The sequence below is a fragment of the Cotesia typhae genome, unplaced genomic scaffold, assembly GCF_013202065.1.
Source record: "Cotesia typhae breed Kobodo isofemale line unplaced genomic scaffold, CoteBio_Ctyphae contig_4, whole genome shotgun sequence".
In the NCBI taxonomy this organism is placed as follows: domain Eukaryota; kingdom Metazoa; phylum Arthropoda; class Insecta; order Hymenoptera; family Braconidae; genus Cotesia; species Cotesia typhae.
In genome coordinates, this window is record NW_027423748.1 from 11,551,453 (window position 1) to 11,571,608 (window position 20,156).

The following is a 20,156-nucleotide window of genomic DNA, read 5'->3' on the forward strand; positions in this document are numbered from 1 at the left end:
ACATCAATTACACAATAAGTGATATTGAAAGCCTGAGTTGAGTGGGTTTCAATAAACTCATTATGTAATAGCATCGCATCAGATCGCATCGCATCACATCACCCGGAGCGCATCTTACGTTACAGCTCTACAGCTCTACAGCTCTACAGCTCTACAGCTCTACATCTTTCACGAGTTAGAGGATTGCACAAAACTTATCCTATACTTATATTCTGATGCATACAAGACAACAAGAGAACATGTTTGATTTTTTATTTTTATTTCATTTCACAGTACCGGTATTGAACTGTCGTTAAAACTGATTATTCCTCAATCTAGTATAATATTATCATAATAATAATAATAATAATAATAATAATAATAATAATAATAATATTAACGATAAAAGAGTATATACTGATGAGGACGTTCTTGTCACCCGCGCTCACTGTATTCTTAAATAATGTTATGACGAAAGTTGTTCGCTTACTTTTGTTTCGTATTATAAGGATAAAATAAAAATGTGTCTATCCCATATAGATGTATACATGTTTATCCACATTTTATATAAGGATAATAACAGACAACCAATCTTATTTGCATCACAAACGAAAAATATTATTATTCTTGCAATATAATCCTTTTTTATTTCATCTTCTTTCTTTAAACTTTTTTTTTTTATGGCAATCTAGATCATACAATCTAGGACAATAACTTTTTTGTAACTCGCGTACTTGATTCTTTTTCTTTTTTATTTATTTATTTTTCTTCCCCTCTCCCTTTTCTTTCTTTTTCTTTTTTTTTTTTTTTAATATATTGCATCTCCTTTTATATATATTTTACGAGAGTAAAAGTCTCGTTCGTTTTTTTTTTCTTTTTCTCTCTCAACAATTATAAATTTTTATTTAGATTCCTTTTTAAAGATAGTATTATGTATATATATATATATATATATATATATATATATATATATATATATATATATATATATATATATATATATATATATATATATATGTATAACAAAATAGTATGTGACATTGAGAAATTTATCGCGATGAGAGATTTAATATATTTATTACGTATATTATATTTACGAGGATATAAAAAATAGTAAAAAAGTATAGGGGGAGGGAAGAAAATAAGAATAAAAATGTATGTAGAATGGCTCAATAAATTGAGTGTAACGGATCTGTGTTATTTTGCAACGATTATTCTCTCATGTATTAGAGAGTGCAAAAATAAATCCGGAGGTAAAATCGGAGCAATACCTAACGACAAACGTGTCTTTTTATTTTTAGGGTAGGGGTAAATAATATACAGCTAATCATTATTATTATTATTATTATTATTATTATTATTATTATTATTATTATTATTATTATTATTATTATTATTATTATTATTGTTATTATCTCTAATACTTTATATAGTATTAAGCAAGTAAAATAAATGAAGATGCCACCAAAGATCCGTTTTCGATGTGTTGTAAAAGATTGTGTATCACCCCACCAAAAGACTAGTAGATATATCGTGTATATACTGGATGACTGGAAGATCCGCCACCCCCACCGACACCGATACTGATACTGACACCGTCACCATCACCCACCAGTACTGATCACCGATGGGATCCCAATGTTGGTGGCATTACGCGACTATGTCGATCTTAAACGGTAAATCTTAACCATGTTGCCGTATTTACGGCTTCTGCCTATTGCTCCTGGTAGTAATGCTGGTTACCTGGGAGCCCTCCTATGCCCTCCTGCCAACCATCCATTTAATCCATGATTCTGAATCACGGATCGTCTTCGGGGATATATAAAGCGGATTAGAACCCAAGAGTTTGTCATTCCCACGACACCACTCTCTGGTGGTGGGTTAACTCCTTGTTTTATACTTATAGTTATAGTATTATTATTATTATTATTATTATTATTATTATTATTATTATTATTATTATTATTATTATTATTATTACTATTATATATTATTGCAAACTACTATAAGCGACAAAGTACTGGCAGGTTGGTTAGTGATAAAAGAACAAATAAGACCACACAGAACTTAACTTGGTCACTTACGAAAATTTCCCAGACACACATATTTCCCTTTGCTGGGAAAGGGGAAATATCACCACTATTGTCATTACCTCTTTTTTATTCTTTTCATTTTGTTCACACTTGCCATACTTACATTAATTATTTAATATTACACTACCATCATGCTTAAGGTGAGTGATGCAATTACCATCATATGTTTTACTCAATTTAATTAGTTTTAATTAAAATTTTGTTATTATTTTAATAAAATTTATTTATTTTTAGTTAATGCTATTAGCGTCAGTGTTGACTGCAATATTGGCAAGACCAGAACCACCCGTTAATTCTTATTTACCACCGGGTGGATCCCAAGGCGGTGGTTTTAGAGGTGGTGGTGGTGGTGGAGGAGGAGGAGGAGGAGGAGGAGGACCCTCTGATGGTTTTAGACCACCACCAATCGATAGTAATGGGACTGGAGGTGGAAGACCATCCAGTTCTTACGGTCCTCCAGGTAAATTAATTACGCCTTGTTAATTTTTATTATTTTTAAATACTTACCAAGTTTATCTATCTATTTTTATTTAACTTAAGGACAAAGCGGTCAAGGAGGACAAAATCGCGGATTTGGAAACCAAGGGGGATCTGGAGGTGGAAGACCATCAAGTAGTTACGGATCTCCAGGAGCTCAAGGAGGTAATGGATTTGGTGGACAAGGCAGTCAAGGTGGTAATGGATTTGGAAACCAGGGAGGATTTGGAGGTGGTCAACCTTCAAACAATTACGGGCCTCCAGGAGCTCAAGGGGGTAATGGTTTTGGAAATCAGGGAGGATCTGGAGGTGGAAGACCTTCCAACAGTTATGGTCCTCCTGGAGCCCAAGGAAATGGTGGATTCGGAGGACAAGGAGGACAACGAGGACAAGGTACTCGTATTATATTTTTTTAAAAAAATGCATGATAAATAAATAAGTATCAATAAATAGGTGGATTTGGAAATCAAGGTGGTTCAGGTGGAAGGCCTTCAAGTAGTTACGGAGCTCCAGGAGCCCAAGGAAATAATAGATTTGATGGACAAGGCAATCAAGGGGGCAATGGATTTAGAAATCAGGGAGGTTCTGGAGGTGGAAGGCCTTCAAATAATTACGGACCACCTGGTGCTCAAGGAGGCAATGGCTTCGGTAATCAAGGCGGACAAGGTAATCATCAATTATTCTTATCTTAAATATTTCAAATAAAAATTTTAATTATTATTTTTTAATAATAAGGCGGTTTTGGTGGACAAGGAGGATCAAGCGGTGGAAGACCATCCAATAGTTATGGACCCCCTGGAGCTCAAGGTGGTAACGGATTTGGTGGACAAGGTAATCTAGGTGGTCAAGGTGGTCAAGGTGTTCAAGGTGGTCAAGGTGCTCAAAGTGGCTTTGGTAATCAAGGTGGACAAGGAGGTTCAGGAGGTTCAGGAGGAGGCAGACCTTCCAATAATTATGGACCACCTGGTTCTGGATCTGGTTCAAATTCTGGTGGTTTCGGATCACAAAATGGACAAGGATTTGGTCAACAGGGAGAAGGAGGTGGTCGTCCATCAGACTCATATGGACCTCCGGTTGGTGGAGTATCCGACAGTTATGCACCTCCACCATCTGGTGTTCAAGGCGGACGAAGAGGCCAAGGAGGACAAGGAGGACAAGGAGGCTCTAGTGGTTATGGAACTGGAAATGGAAATGGAGGATCCAATGATGAAGAAAGCAATGTATGATTAACGTAAATTTATTATCTGAAAATATTATTATTTAGTAACTAACTCAACTTGTATAATATATTATTTAGGAACCAGCAAAGTATGATTTCAATTATGAAGTTAAGGATCCACAATCAGGAGTTGATTTCGGACAAACTGAGAGTCGAGATGGAGACCGAGCACAGGGTATGTTTAACGTACTTTTACCAGATGGAAGAAAGCAAATAGTTGAATATGAAGCGGATCAAGATGGTTTTAAGCCACAAATAAGATACGAAGGTGAAGCAAACACAGAAGCTGGTGGTCCTGGTGGCCCTAGTGGTCTTGGTGGTCAAGGTGGTCAAGGTGGTCAAGGTGGTCAAGGTGGAAATAATGGTTATCCCTCAGGTGGTCCAGGAGGAAACAATGGAGGTGGATATCCTTCAGGAGGACCAGGAGGAAATAACGATGGTGGATATCCTTCAGGAGGTCCAGGTGGAAACAATAATGGAGGATTCCCTTCAGGTGGTCAAGGTGGAAACGGTGGAGGTGGATATCCTTCAGGTGGTCTAGGAGGAAATAACAACAACAACAACAACAACAACAACAACAACAACAACAACGGAGGTTATCCTTCAGGTGGACCAGGAGGAAACAGTGGATCTGGAGATGGCTACCCATCGGGTGGTCCCTCTGATGGCGGATTTGGCGGATCTAGCGATGGTTATCCGTCTGGACCAGCAAATAACGGCAGAGGTGGTGGTGGTAGTGGTGGATTTGGTGGTAATGCCAATAATATAAATGGAGGTGGTAGTGGTGGATATCCATCAGGTGGTCCGGGAGACAATAACCAAAATGGTGAGTTATTATTGCTATCAGTATAATACTTTACAAAGATAAAAAAATTTGGATAAGAAAATAATGATGATTGACGAGTGAAAAATATTTTACAGGATATCCATCAGGGCGTCCTATTGGCGGGGGTGGTGGTTTTGGAGGTTCATCCGGTGGAAATGGAAATGAAGGTTATCCTTCTGGTAGACCCGGCGGTAACGGTGGCTTTGGTGGAGGTAATAATGGTAGAGGAGCTGGAAACGGTGGTGGAAGTGGAGGTGGATACCCCTCCGGAAATGGCGGTGATGCCGCAGCAAATGGAGGATATAAATATTGATCCTCTTGATAATTTTATACTCAAAGTGTACTTCTGAAATGGTGAGATAAAATGGGACACGATATCCGATCTCCGCATGTAATCTAGGCTTAAACTACTCGTTTTCTCAAGGTAACTTTGCGGAGTTGAGTTTATAGATCTTTGATAAGTTCAACATCATTTTCTTTCTTATTTCTTATTTTTTAATTAATTAAATTACACGATTTAAAATGGAATTGTTAAACTTGTTTTTTTTTTTTTTTTTTAATATCAAATAGAATAGTATATTGAAATTGATTAAATAAAAAGTAATCTATAAATAAGAGAAGAATTGTTGAACAAATTGAGGGATACCTCATGTTTAGAGTCTATCTGTGAATAAATAAACAGATATAATAGTTTTAAATCCCGATAAAAACTTATATCCGCTCAGTGTTAATGCCTTGTTATAATACTCAGTATTTTTTATATTCTATTTTAGATTTTATAAATGTATTATTTAATAGAAAACAGATACCCGCGTATAGTATATACAAATATATATTATATATACTAAAAGAAGAAAAATAATACTCTCGGAAAATAAAGTATTATTATTACAAAATATATATATATATATATATATATATATATATATATATATATATATATATATATATATATATATATATATATCAACGTCTCGATTTATTTTTATCATCCACTCATCAATTTCCTTCCTTAAAAATAATATAAAAATTATTAATCTGACATGGTGCGATAAATTTATAACTTTTAATCGATTTATAAAGCTCGAGAGCTTAAAAATATAAAAAAAAAATGTTATCAAGGAAAGCTTCCTTGATCAGCCGTAAAAATTTATTATAAATAGTATAATAGTGAGGATAAGGATAAGGATAAGGATAAATTTAAAAAAGTGAATGCAATAGTTGATAGTTGCGGTTTTTTTAATATATTTCATTAATGGTTTTACATTGAGATTATGTCTAGAGCCAGATGGTAAATAACAGTCTTTAAATGGTAATCGTATTGCACGAACAACCAGGAACCAAGTATAAAGGCATCTGCTGAGCCGTTCGCTTATCTTAGTTTTGTGAAAACCAAAGGGTCGTGCCAAACCACTCATGATTTCAAAGGTAAGTTTTCATACATATATCTATATATCTATATATATTTTTTAATTTATATACTTTCAACTACAACTCATACTCATTCGTCTCATACAAATATATAAAACTATATTAGTCAAAAGGAAAATGGTCTATTCATTATCAAAGTATCGCCGTCAACTTTGATCTGCTATTTGAAAGCGTAATTACAACTACATTCAACGGGTACGCATTAATTATATTTTCCTACTTTGCGTAGCACTGGTGATTTTAAACTCCTCAATAAATATATAGAGTATATGAGTTAAAATAATTAAAATAATTAAAACGATTAAAATGTTTTTGAGCTTAATAAAAATTAAATTAATTAAAAATTAAATGTCCGAGATATATAATAATATTTGGTGTACACCTCATGTCATACTTGTCAATCATTCAGAGAGGATCCAATTAAAATCTGATAATTAACTATGCGTGAACGGTTAATAATTCACCGATAAATTTATTCCAGGATGGGCATAAATTGTTTTAATTACCATACAGGGAACTATTCATCTAGTCATCTAGTCATCTAGTAATCTAACCATTGACTATTTACAATAAATCTTAATGATTGATGTTAATTGTGTATTACAGAGCTTAATTGTCCTCGGTATAGTTTTGGTGCCGATTATTTTAAGTGTACCACAAGGACCTTCTTATCTACCGCCGAGTGGTGGACGACCAACTGGTGGTGGTAATGGACATCCCGATGATTGGGCTGGGGTAATTATTTATTTTATTTTACAATAAAATTTTAATACATTTTATTATTTAGCAAAAAAATAGAATAAATAAAAGTTAAAACTGTTAAAAGTAATGTTTGTTGATTTAAAAATTTAAGGACCCAGTGAATTATGAATATTCATACGAGGTTCAGGATGCGGGACTTGGTGTGGATTTCGGGCACCGTGAAATGCGAAAAGAAGATGAAGCCAAGGGAAGTTATCATGTTCTACTTCCAGATGGGAGAACACAGTTTGTAGATTATGTCGCCGACGCTGCTGGGTATCGACCTGTGATACGGTACGAAGGAACCGCGACATACCCTGCACCTGGACCCTCTGGAAATGATGACGGCTACAAGTATTGATACCACTACCACTGTACCAGTAACAGTAACGGTACCAGCCATACAAGATAATTCATTTTTGAATACCAATTTATCATATCACTTAAATATATTATACCAGTCTCTTCAGATTCTCATTTATCCTTTGTTTCAGCTACTCTATTTAAAGCTACTAAAAAAAAAAAAAAAAAAAAAAAAAAAAAAAAAAAAAAAAAAAAACATTATTTTTATAATTATCGCATAAATTTTTGATAAAAATAGCATTAATAATAATTTTAATATAAATAATAATGATAATAATCATAATAATGACTGAAGATGAATAATAAATAATTTAAAAATTGTATAATCGAGATGAACTTATAAATATATATAGATAAACATTTTTAAATTTAATTCAATATCTGTAGAATTAATCTTTATTTTATTTTATATTTCAAACATAAAATGGAATATACCCTCTGGGTAATGTAAAAATTTAAATTCACCTTTAAATATATGTATTTCAACTGATATATGGTATTCCAATATTTAAATGCAATATAATATTTAATAATAACAATGATAATTATAGATACATCAGTTAAATTAAATGCAGATTCGAAAATTGAAATAAAATATTCGGATAACAATGAAACTACCGAGGTAAACATATTACCAGATCAATTCTCACATCCATAAATATTGATCTGGTGAAAATAACAATAAACAATGAATAATCTTGTTGTTGTCTGTAATAAAAATTTTAAGTAAATAAATAAATGAATTTTTAAAAATATTTACAGTTGTTATTTTATTTTATTAATATAATTGATTGTCGAGGACAATTAACCGAGGATATCCTATAGTGTATAGTAATAATAATAATAGGAGTACCACCTAGTTTACTCGAGGTTTCGTGATCAGTGCAAAACCCATTAGAGCTACTGTTGACATTTCCCAGCTGTATATATATTTGAATTATTAATGATATCACTGGAGAATCGGTTGAGTGTCAGTTATACATTCACGCGATATATATTATTATAAATATATGATAATAATAATAATAATAATAATAATAATAATAATACCGTAACAATTAAGTCTATAGGAAGTATTAATGGTAATAAGTAGTAGTACCAACAGTACATTTAACGAGTAAAGTTATATTATTTATATACCGCAGCAGTTATGACTTCTCACAGACTACGAAATTTAATTAAAGAGAGTTGGTCATCTCTTTGTATGACCGGAATCGTTGGTACAGATAAATCTATATTTTTTTTTTTTTTTTTTTTTTTTTCAATTATATAGTAGTATAATAAATATATAATTAAAAATTTCAGCACTTCGTCCAATAGAATTATGTAAAACAAAATTATTTGGATACATTTATATAATTGGAATATTGATATTATACTACACGTTGATATATTTCACAAGAGATGAGGCTGATAAAGTATACGAGTATTTGGATATGACAACTATATATGTAGCTAAGATACGACGAATTGAATATTACGTTAGTGCAGTGGTATTAAGTTTTATGTTAATAACGAGTGCATTTAAATTCAACTTGGGAACAACCGGTGTGTACTCTTATTTGAATGAGATTGACAAAAAGCTAAAATTGTTGAATCAAAAATTAAATTATGAAAAATACATGAAAGATAATATTTTAAATATCACCGGAATCGTTATTTTTACTATTTTAATAGGATTAACCGATTATTCAAGTACTAAAAATGCAGCAAGTAATATAACGATGTTTAATTTAATGTGGTTTGGAAATCAATTTCCTCAAATAGTTAACAGTATTGCAACAGCTACTTTTGTTACAATAATAGCGAGCTGTTGTACAAGACAACAAATTATTAATGATTTAATTTTTAAATTGAGAAATATCGACAAAGAAAGTTATAATACTGATGTTATTTCACAAGAAATGCATAATGGTAATAATAATAATAATAATAATAATAATAATAATAATAATAATAATAATAATAATAATAATAATAATAATAATAATAATAATAATAATAATAATAATAATAATAATAATAATAATAATAATATTTTTTTATAGGCTTAAAATTAAAGCTTTTACGTAAAATATTTGAAATTCTTAGTAACACAGTGATAATAATAAATGAAGCGTATGGACTTATGTTAATTTTAACATTTATAACTCATTTCATCGGCATCTCGGCACATCTTTATATAGTCTATATGACACTTGGAGAGCAAAATTACACCGTAGATCTAATCGTTGAATTTTTATGGGCTTGCTTCTATTTTGGAAAACTAATTTACATAATATCTGCCTGTCACTCATTTGAACGAGAGGTAAATTTAACTATTATTATTATTTTCAATAATTAACCCGTAATCATTCTAGCGATATAATGACAATAGTTATAATCAGCATTATTAATTAAAATAATTAGCGCAAGTAGGTTAAAATTGAAATAAATTAAATGATGAGAGATAATAGATAATGCCTAATGAATCAAATGAATAGTGACTAATAAATATATATATATATATATATATATATATATATATATATATATATATATATATATATATATAAAAACCGATAACTCATAAAATTCCGGTACGGTGTTTATCTCTATTCTCTTTTAATTTTTTCTCTTTATTTTTTGTTTAATCTGTCTCTGAGGATGAATACGGTTTGCTCATTCGCGAGCCATATAACTTTATCTCTCTTTAATTCTACTGTCACCGCAAAATCTATTAACCCTCGAGAGCTGTCTGCCAGTAGATTGTAAACCGTCTATTCACACAGACACACTGGGCACAGTGAACAGACCGCCGATCAGACTGAGCAGTACAAATGTACGAACTACACTCCTAGGTATAAAGTAATAGACCACGCAGTGACAATTGTGTGAAATTATTCGCTTGGTCAAAGCTTTGACTCCTTTGTAGCCTACGGCTCATACAATCAGCACACACATGAACAACTATACACCGAGTATCATCATCATCATCTTTGTCATCATCAAAACTTGGGCAATTACACGACATTCACTTTATCATGTATAATATATAATAATAAGTAATAAAATAAAATAATAGTGTCTGTGAAACATACAGGGAAAGCGTACCAGTAAGCTGCTACACGAATGCCGAATCGACTCCGATCATAATTTGCTTAAGCAAGAGGTTGGTTAGTGCATCAATTTTATTATCATTTTTTTAGTACAGTTATTGCTGTGATTTTTATATTTTTTTATTATATAGTACATTGTTATCCAAGTACAATTGTTTCTCACCGCGAACATCATTATTTATCATCAATCGTTTTTACATATATACATATACATATATTTATTTTTATTATAGTAATTTTAAAAACTCAGCAGGTAATATTATTGCAATGGCATTCCAACTATTTTTATTGCCCTATCTTGTATCTCACGTTTCATTTCATTTTTATTCATTTCAGACTGAATCATTTGCAAGACAAGTAAGAAACGTCGATATTAAAATAACCGCCAGTAATTTATTCAACGTTGATTATCCAGCCCTCTGGAAGGTCATTATTTTAAACAAATAATATTGATTTTTTTTTTTTTTTTTTTTTAATAATTAATAATATGTTTCTTTTTTTTTTTTTTTTTTTTTTTTTTCTTTTTCTAATTAAATAGATTGTCCTCGGTCAGACAGCCTACGTCTTCTTCCTGTCGCAATTCACCAGCGCCAAATGAGGATAGACTAACTCTAAACGTTGAGAATAACAAAGATTAAATAATCGCCAACAGTCCAACACTATTGTAGTATTATAGTATTATAGTATATAGCACCGTTCTCTATTGGTTTTTATGTTGTTGATGATCTTGTTACCATATTGACGGTTATTATTTCTCGAATATAATAAGCAAACAAAAGTTTTCGTCTAGTCACACAGATTAATCCTATCTTCAGAGCTAAACTACAATATACAATATACAATACAACGATTATATTACATTCATCAGTTTGTATAATAAGGACATAACGCGATGACAACTAACTCACTTACGCTCGATTATACATTCACTATCACTAATATTTAATAACAATTACTGTTTGATAAATTTATTCTTGGCTTAGATTAATATTGTATTGCTGTAATAAAATTGTGCAATCAAGTGTTATTTAAACTCTTAAATTTTAACTTTTTTTTTGTTAAATTTATTTAACCATTACCCAAAATGATAAATTTGGATCTTGGAATTTAATTTAACACTGTAAAGAAACAATTTAATACCCAGAGTATTTATCCGGTTCAGAGAACCTGATGACCCTCTTCTTCTTTATTATCTCAAAGTTTTTCTTTTTCTTCTTTCTTTTGTTCTTTTATTTTTACTCTTTTTCTTGTTGTTTGAAATACAATTTGTGTCTTCTTTCTTACGCATTTACTCAAAAAAAAAAATAACGCTCTGGTGGCACGCAACAACCTCTCTAATTTCCTCTTTATATACTTGTGTATATATCTATATATCAATTAGTTTTCGGGGGAAAAAAAAAATATACAAAACTGGAAAATAAGTTTGTACTCGCTGGGTGAGTGTGATAGATACACTTATATAATTATTTTTTGGTACTTTATTTTACGACTTTTAGGAAAGGATTTATCTCAAGCTTTTTGCGCCAAGAAATATAGGATAAATGTACATATATATATAAACGAAAAGTGGAGTTTGTGTGGAGAACAAGCGACAGCGGCAAGCCATCAAAAGAGTCGACTTCTTCAACGAGCTCTCCTCACGAGAGATAAGAGATCTTTAACTAATAGCTCACTCTTTGCGTAATGGACACTCTCATTCTTAACTTTTTACTCTCTTTTATTCCTTCTTCTTTCTTTCTATCTTTATTCTTTATTCTTTATGCTTACTTTTTACCCACGAAATAAAATAAACCAGAATATATACTCTCATTATCGAGATTAAATAAAAAGAAAAAAGAGTTAGGAGTTGTACTTAAAATATTTGAACTTTGCCAAGTATATTTTTATATATCTTGATAAAACTATATTCGGTATTGAATACACATTAATAATCAATAATTGTGTAGTTATGTATATTTAACGAACAAAATTACCATAAATGTAATTTTTTTATTTAATAATACTGCAGGTGAATTTAAAATATTTAAATTACTATATAATTTAACAGGATAAATATTAAATATCAGTATAACTAATATTATATTATTGGAAACAAGTAGTAATCAATTAGTATTAATTTAATTAAATATAAATTGATATAACTATTCATAAACCCAATCTGTTTTATTATATACATATATATATATATATATATATATATATATATATATATATATATATATATATATATATATATATATATATTTATTTCATTGACCCGACAGTGTGATAAGTTATTAAAGTTTCTAAATTAGTCGACAATTATTTTAATTGGAGAAATACAATTACAAGTTTTGAATTTAATTATTGGAATTGAAATTGATTAAATTAATATAATAATAATATTTGCGTATAATAAATTTGATGTTAAAAAATAATTTTGTAGGATTATTAATAATTAAGCAATTATAATTATTACAACAACAACAAGATGATGATGATGATGATAATAATAAAAATGAAAGTAAGTGTGGTTTGAATGAATAATAAGCCAAAGTTATGACCGAGTAAGTGAGAGAGTAGTAAATGAATAGATCTATATTAATGGTTCTAATTTATCTGTAAAAAGGTATGTAAAGCCAATCCCACGCAGGAGAATTAGCAGAAGCAAAAGCATCATCGTCATCACCATTAACATCATCAACATGAGGATTGGTGAGCCAGCCTACTCTCTCATCTCTTTGTACAATCCGTATCATCATCATCATCATCATCATCATCATCATTACATGTATGGTATAGGTACTTTTGTATATATAGATATAGATATGAATGTGTGTATAGAATTTCTTGAACGTCGGCGAGAAGCGCGTTTGTGTATTGCGTAATTTAAGAGCAAAAGGAACGGCTCTCTGGAGCATCAAACGAGCAACCAACCAAGTATGGATGCTGCGGCTGAAACTACAGAGGATAGAAAGATTCTAAACAATAATAATAAACGTAAAATAGTTTATTATGTAACAAATAATAAGTATTGTAGGGGAGCATCTACCGTCTACCATCGACCATTTCAGGATTTTATATCGCGTATTTAATCAAATCCAATCAAACCCCTTTTTATTATTTCATTATTCTAAATAATTTAACCGATTCACCTTTTAATTTATCCTCTTTATCGATACTCTCATGATATTCCCAGATAAATTCAAGCCTGATAATCTCGATTTATTTCATTTAAAGTCTTTAATGAAGTATGGCAGGGGTTGAATTAAAATTCTATCACTTTTATTACTTTTATCAACAACTAATTCAAGAATTTTATTATAAAACTATAATAATAATAATAATAATAATAATAATAATAATAATAATAATAATAATAATAATAATAATAATAATAATAATAATAATAATAATAATAATAATAATAATAATAATAATAATAATAATAATAATAATAATAATAATAATAATAATAATAATAATAATAATAATAATAATAATAATAATAATAATAATAATAATAATAATAATAATAATAATAATAATAATAATAATAATAATAATAATAATAATAATAATAATAATAATAATTATTATTATTATTATTATTATTATTATTATTATTATTATTATTATTATTATTATTATTATTATTATTATAATTATAATAGTAGAAAAAGTGAATAAAAATATTTTAAAGAAATCAAAGTGGCTCATTAAATTCCTGTAAGAATTGAATATCGTTATTGAAAAGAGGACTTTTAAATATATAATGCTGACTGGGATTGAAATAAAAATTTTAAGTGGCCCTTGATGCAAATATTTTTTCCTTAAGACCGTCTAATTAAAATCAACGGTTATTCATCTCTAAGATATCGACAATTGAATTTACTTTTATATTTTTTTAACAATCACCTCTTACTCTCTCGTAAAGTATTGATAATGATTATAAACTTTATAAACTTTATAAATTGTAATATTTCTTGGGTATTAAAAGTAAAGCTATAGCTTTATCAAATAATCTTTTAAAGGACATTTAAAAGTTTGTAACAACGACAGTAAAAATAGATGGAGAATATAAAATCGATAGCTCTTTTTTGTTAACCTCAAACCAACTACCGACACTATGCAATTACTTGAATTTAATGAACCCAGTTATTTGGAATGCCAACCAATTGCTCGAAAACTTTGAGATTGAAATAAAAAATTTAAAAAGAAAAAATAATAACAAGATTTATATTTATATTTAACAGATGAATTGAATTGTTGATTGAAGGTAGGTTGTTAGAAAACAATAAAATGGGTTTGATGGTGGGGAGAGTGGTGGTATTAGTACAAATTGACAAATGATTTACGAGAACTGATAGGGGCAAATGTTATGTGGGAGCGATCGTCACGCATTGCGTGGTTCACTTGATATACCGCAAAAACCTAGGAGCCTTCTGTACCAAAACCGAGAACAGGACCACTAGCTATATTTATATCTACATCTATACACCCTACTGCTTATTTTATACATTAATTTGTAGATATGTATAACTAAACTACAGTACAACCGGTAAGCTGATAAACTGGTAAACTGGTAAATGGTAGTACAATAGTAGTAGGACGATGTAGATAGATGTAGATACACTCTGAATTCATGGCCCGCAACATATTAAGCTTGTCCCCATGCTGCTACTGTGAAATGAATTCATAACGATTTATATACCCCTAGGCTTGAGCAACACACCCCCTAACACAAATTATTCATCCCTTTTCCCTTTTCCATTTTCCATTTTACTCTCTGTATAGTAGCCGACAGAACATGTAACAACCATTTCACCTCTCGACAATCACAGTTAAATATATTAACACTTGTACTCGATACCACTTTTATACCAATTATTATTATTTTAAAAATTTTTTTTTTTTTTTTTTTTTTTTTTTTTTAATTTTAATAATATATATATATATATATATATATATATATATATATATATATATATATATATATATATATATATATATATATATATATATATCATTGTTATTTGTGATTCAATTTGTATGATTTCACTCTTCAGTAGAAAATACAAATTTGCTCAATCAACTTTAATAAATGCCATTAAACTCGTTGGACAGTATCCAAACCGCGTGCATAAAGTTGAAAAATAAATAAAAATCGATACAACAAATTTTCCAGTTGTTTTCAAAATAATAACAGTCAAGTTATTATTAAGATTATAAATAAACTATTAATTGAAGATAATCACGAAAACCATTAAGTAATGAATTTTATTAATAACCGAGTTATTTAATGTAGCCATGTGATAGCAGTCGAGGAACGGAATTTAATATCCAGCTGTTTAAAAGTTATGGTTATTGAATAAACTGTAATTAATGTCAATAGTAATAATTAATAATGATGTTAATGATGAATTTATGTAATATGAATAAAATAATAGATGGGTGGGGTGTATAAAAGTAGTTGTTAAATTGATCCGGCGTACGCGGAAAATAAAGCGTGTAATGAATTAACCAAGGAAACAACGAGCTCGTGCCGTAAAATATCGATACACCCCAGGTAAACTGACACGGTAATTTATTATCTGATCAGAAGGTATATACAGGCTTAAATGCTTCTGTAATACCTTCAGCTCTCGGTTAAATTTAATCTAATGTTTATATATATATATATATATATATATATATATATATATATATATATATATATATATATATATATATATATATATATATATATATATATAGTTGTCAGTTTAGTTGGAGCTATGTACTTTTTAATGGGTTTCTTGGGGCCACTGTGGGTTACTCGAGATCGATTAACGACGGTGTCTCAATTTTATAGCGAGTTCTTTAATAAAAAATGGATAAAAAGGATAAAATGAATAAAAAGGATAAAAAGATTATAGATATGGTATTGCGCATAAAATAAATGAAATATACATCTCGCAGTCTTTTAATAGAAAATATACGTGTGTATGTATAGATAAACTATGACTATGACTATAACTAGCGGGAGATGAATGCGTGCGTAACGATGATTATATGAAGATATGAAGGTAGAATCATCCCCGAAAGAGTCACTCGCACTTACTACACAGACACTTTCACAGGCATGTATCTATGCAAATGGACAAGTTAATGCACCGGGTAACTATACAAATATACAAATATACAAGTATATACTATGGCGGTCCCGTTGTGTAAGATAAACTGTAAGTAAATTGGTGGCGCAATGGCCTTGCTCGTGATGTTACATATTGGAGAATGGAGGAGTATCATCCTCCGGGGCTACTCTCGCGAAAGTATATAACCCGTCCAAAGAAGATGCTTCCTCGCACTCTGCACTATACTCATCAAACCATCCATAACAACACACATAATACACATTAATAAGTTTTAACTTTAACTTAACTATTTTATTTATCATAAACAGCAAGTTGTGTTCAAAGTTGTTCAAGTTTTTTTTTTTTTTTTTTTTTTTATATTTATCGTGAGGTAAGTTCTCAAAAGCTTTTTTCATATTTAGCTTTTAAACTTTTTATAAACATTTATTTTTAAACTTTTTCCCAACCATCATCCACTTGGTTTCCTCTATTTTATATATATATATATATATATATATATATATATATATATATATATATATATATATGTATTTTTTTTTTTTTTTATTTATTTTGTTTATACACGCAAATGTCCCCGAGATTTATAAATTAATACTCATTATAAATTATTAATTAACTTGTAACTCGAAAATTTTTAAATAATAATTATTAATTTTCTCGATTGAAAACTTTAGTGATTAAATAAAAAATATATTATTAGCCCGTACTGGTAATTAAAACATTTATACGGCAAAAATAAATTTATAATTAATTGAAATGAAAATATATATCTATATAATGGTAATGTAAGTATGAATGAGGATAAGTAATCCGAGAAAATGAGTAAATATACGTATATATTGAAGAGTTAACGTACGTGGTGTTTATTAAACCATAGATTTTAATCGGATTAAAAAGACACTTGCAATTTAGTATGATGGGTATATGAATTACGCAATGATAACCGCAAGTCTACGCGTACAGAAATAAATATTAATATTTAATATTTAATAATCAACATACTCAGCAAAGCTCATCTTCTTCTACAAATGAGTACTCGATGATTGAGTACAGAGAATACCGAGCATCATCACCAATAACCGCATCATAAATGTGCGTGATCTTATTACGCAAATTCACGTTACCCTATTGCGTTATTACTCCTGAGAGCTCGATAATTTAACTCTGATCCTCCGGACGCGCAATTAATAATATTTTATTATCATTATTATTATTTTTAATATTCATACATTCATTTGCTAAAATAATAATAATAATAATAATAATAATGACAATTCATCTGTCATACGTTTACTCGAGTTTTGTACAAAAGATATGGACATATATATATATATATATATATATATATATATATATATATATATATATATATATATATATATATATATATATATATATATATATATATATATATATATATATATGAAATGACGTCATAAAACTTTTATTATTTCATTTACCACAAAACAATAATGTAATAACAAAACAATTATTGTTTTTATTGTTGTTATTGAAAGTTATTAAAGTAATACCTGTACGTATGATGAGATGACCAAAATTACTACACTAGTTAGAGAGTGACATTTCTTACACAAAGATGAATGTAATAATAATAATAATAATAGTAATAATAAATTTGAAACCCTGGATTGTGCAGCATAGCACGTACATAGGTTGCATTTGTTCCAGAATGGGAAAGTTAATTATTATCAGATGGTAGTATAGCAGACAGTGACGCCGGTGAATCTTCAGAGCTCTTCCGTAACCTAATTTCATCTACAACTAAAATAACTAAATGTTATACATACTAATATAATTGAATATAATAGGTAATAGAGAAAAAGATAGCGAGAAATAACAGAATTGACCAACTGAATTACTCATCCGCTAGATTATCCAACAGCATCGTCAATCTGTTGAGAAATCCGTTAAAAATGTATATATATATATATATATATATATATATATATATATATATATATATATATATATATTTTTATAAATTTTCATTTACGATGAGGAATAATAATATAAAAAAATTTTTTTACAGATAAAAAATGCTGAAATTAATCGCGCTGACAGTGTTACTGGCGACGATAGTGATAGCCAGACCGGAACCCCCGGTGCTTGGGGGCCAGTACCTTCCGCCTGATCAGCAGTATGGTCCACCACGGAGAAACAACGGATTTGGCGGGAATGCAGGACCTAATGGAGGAGGATTCGGAAATAATCAATACCTCCCACCAAATCAGCAATACGGACCACCAGGGGGCAACTCTGGTAACTCTGGTAATTCCGGATACAATGACGGTTACAGTGATGTAAGTAATTATTATTATTATTTTTAATAAATAATAATTATTATTTTTATTATAATTGAATTTAAATAAAATTAGACTCCAGCCAAGTACGAATTTGAGTACATGGTAAATGATATAGAGAGTGGTAATGACTTTGGTCACAAGGAGAGCCGTGACGGTGAGGTGACACGCGGCGTTTACTACGTTCTTTTGCCTGACGGCAGACGTCAAACTGTGGAGTACATTGCCGATGAGAATGGGTACAGGCCAGTCGTCACTTACATGCAAGAAGGCAATGGCGCTGGAAATGGTTACCGAAACGAGGGACCTGGAAATGGTTACCCAACCGGAGGAAACAATGGTTATCGTTATTAGTCTTTCTCTATATACCGTATACCCTATACCGTTTATACTCGTTTACTTTACATATACATACCTACTGGTTATACTCTTTGCTCCAGACAACATATCAACGTATACCCTATTGTTTGCCATGGTGAACCTGGACCATACGATTCGATTATATTCATTTAAATCCTCTTCTGTACCGTCCGTTCCTTTCGCAAACATTTGCTGTTAAATCCTTTCCATCATCTTCTACTCATTCGATGGCCAATGATTGTTTTTTTTTTTTTTTTTTATTATATTTTTTTAAATTTTTCTAATACTATTATTACTGTTATAATTACTATTATTATTTTTTGCCATCAAATTCTACTGAATAGTGGGTGACAAAAAACCAGCTTACTGATAATTAAATGATCGACAATAGTATTATTATTATCATCATTAATAATGATTAAACGAATGGATCTCTTTAAATTTGAATTCAATTCGAACAATATTAATAATAATAATAATAATAATAATAATAATAATAATATTGGTCATAACTGAGGGATAGGTTTTTTGTTAATATAAAAGCCCACATATGTATCCTACAATAATAATAATAATTGTCATTTACAGAATCAAAACTCTTGGTCTTTTACACAATTACCATTGCCATATATATACACATACATATTCACTCTGTCATACGCCAATTAGTCCTAATTAATAATAATGGTTGGCCACCTAGATTGATTATCATTTATCATATATATATACTCGCTGTAAAATACTAGCTCAATATGTATATTCTGAATAATATCAAAATATATAATAATGATAATAATAAATTATACTATTGTTATTATTATTAAAAATATAATAATATACATACATTTATAGAAAAAAAAATATTATTATAATAATCATTATACTCTGGATTTTATATATTTTATAAATGAATAAAATATGATATATAAATATATATATATATATATATATATATATATATATATATATATATATATATATATATATATATATATATATATTTTGCATAAATACGTTTTGTTATTTACTTTAATAAGTCTCCTCATAATCTCATTGGAATATTTAATAATAATAAAAACACAAATAAATATTATAAATATTAAATATTAAGTATTAACACACAAAGCTCTGA

The 20,156-nt window shown here is 29.3% G+C and overlaps 4 protein-coding genes across 4 annotated transcripts; all 4 read left to right on the plus strand.

Moving 5' to 3' along the window:
• The first annotated feature begins 2,098 nt into the window (after window positions 1-2,098).
• Window positions 2,099-5,450, plus strand: LOC141527548 (uncharacterized). Its single transcript, XM_074243088.1, has 7 exons — window positions 2,099-2,212; window positions 2,307-2,532; window positions 2,613-2,942; window positions 3,003-3,215; window positions 3,285-3,769; window positions 3,847-4,594; window positions 4,690-5,450. The coding sequence occupies exons 1-7, from the start codon at window positions 2,204-2,206 to the stop codon at window positions 4,905-4,907; spliced, it is 2,229 nt and encodes a 742-aa protein (XP_074099189.1). The 5' UTR covers window positions 2,099-2,203; the 3' UTR covers window positions 4,908-5,450.
• A 380-nt stretch (window positions 5,451-5,830) lies between these two features.
• LOC141527555 (cuticle protein 7-like) lies at window positions 5,831-7,270 on the plus strand. The gene is made up of 2 exons (XM_074243098.1): window positions 5,831-6,760; window positions 6,879-7,270. The coding sequence occupies exons 1-2, from the start codon at window positions 6,605-6,607 to the stop codon at window positions 7,125-7,127; spliced, it is 405 nt and encodes a 134-aa protein (XP_074099199.1). The 5' UTR covers window positions 5,831-6,604; the 3' UTR covers window positions 7,128-7,270.
• A 353-nt stretch (window positions 7,271-7,623) lies between these two features.
• LOC141527653 (uncharacterized) lies at window positions 7,624-9,231 on the plus strand. The gene is made up of 3 exons (XM_074243222.1): window positions 7,624-8,349; window positions 8,435-9,043; window positions 9,221-9,231. Exons 1-3 carry the CDS (start codon window positions 8,280-8,282, stop codon window positions 9,229-9,231), a joined length of 690 nt encoding a protein of 229 aa, XP_074099323.1. The 5' UTR covers window positions 7,624-8,279.
• A 490-nt stretch (window positions 9,232-9,721) lies between these two features.
• On the plus strand, window positions 9,722-19,907 carry LOC141527554 (uncharacterized). The gene is made up of 3 exons (XM_074243097.1): window positions 9,722-10,280; window positions 18,394-18,664; window positions 18,740-19,907. Exons 2-3 carry the CDS (start codon window positions 18,401-18,403, stop codon window positions 19,016-19,018), a joined length of 543 nt encoding a protein of 180 aa, XP_074099198.1. The 5' UTR covers window positions 9,722-10,280; window positions 18,394-18,400; the 3' UTR covers window positions 19,019-19,907.
• The last annotated feature ends 249 nt before the right edge of the window (window positions 19,908-20,156 follow it).

Coding starts and splice junctions, on each gene's coding strand:
- LOC141527548 (XM_074243088.1), top strand. Junction 3,216..3,284: donor CGGTAATCAAGGCGGACAAG/GTAATCATCAAT, acceptor TTTAATAATAAG/GCGGTTTTGGTGGACAAGGA. Junction 4,595..4,689: donor GGGAGACAATAACCAAAATG/GTGAGTTATTAT, acceptor AATATTTTACAG/GATATCCATCAGGGCGTCCT.
- LOC141527555 (XM_074243098.1), top strand. CDS start 6,605: ATGATTGATGTTAATTGTGTATTACAGAGCTTAATTGTCCTCGGTATA. Junction 6,761..6,878: donor ATCCCGATGATTGGGCTGGG/GTAATTATTTAT, acceptor TAAAAATTTAAG/GACCCAGTGAATTATGAATA.
- LOC141527653 (XM_074243222.1), top strand. CDS start 8,280: ATGACTTCTCACAGACTACGAAATTTAATTAAAGAGAGTTGGTCATCT. Junction 8,350..8,434: donor TTGTATGACCGGAATCGTTG/GTACAGATAAAT, acceptor TAAAAATTTCAG/CACTTCGTCCAATAGAATTA.
- LOC141527554 (XM_074243097.1), top strand. CDS start 18,401: ATGCTGAAATTAATCGCGCTGACAGTGTTACTGGCGACGATAGTGATA. Junction 18,665..18,739: donor ACAATGACGGTTACAGTGAT/GTAAGTAATTAT, acceptor AAATAAAATTAG/ACTCCAGCCAAGTACGAATT.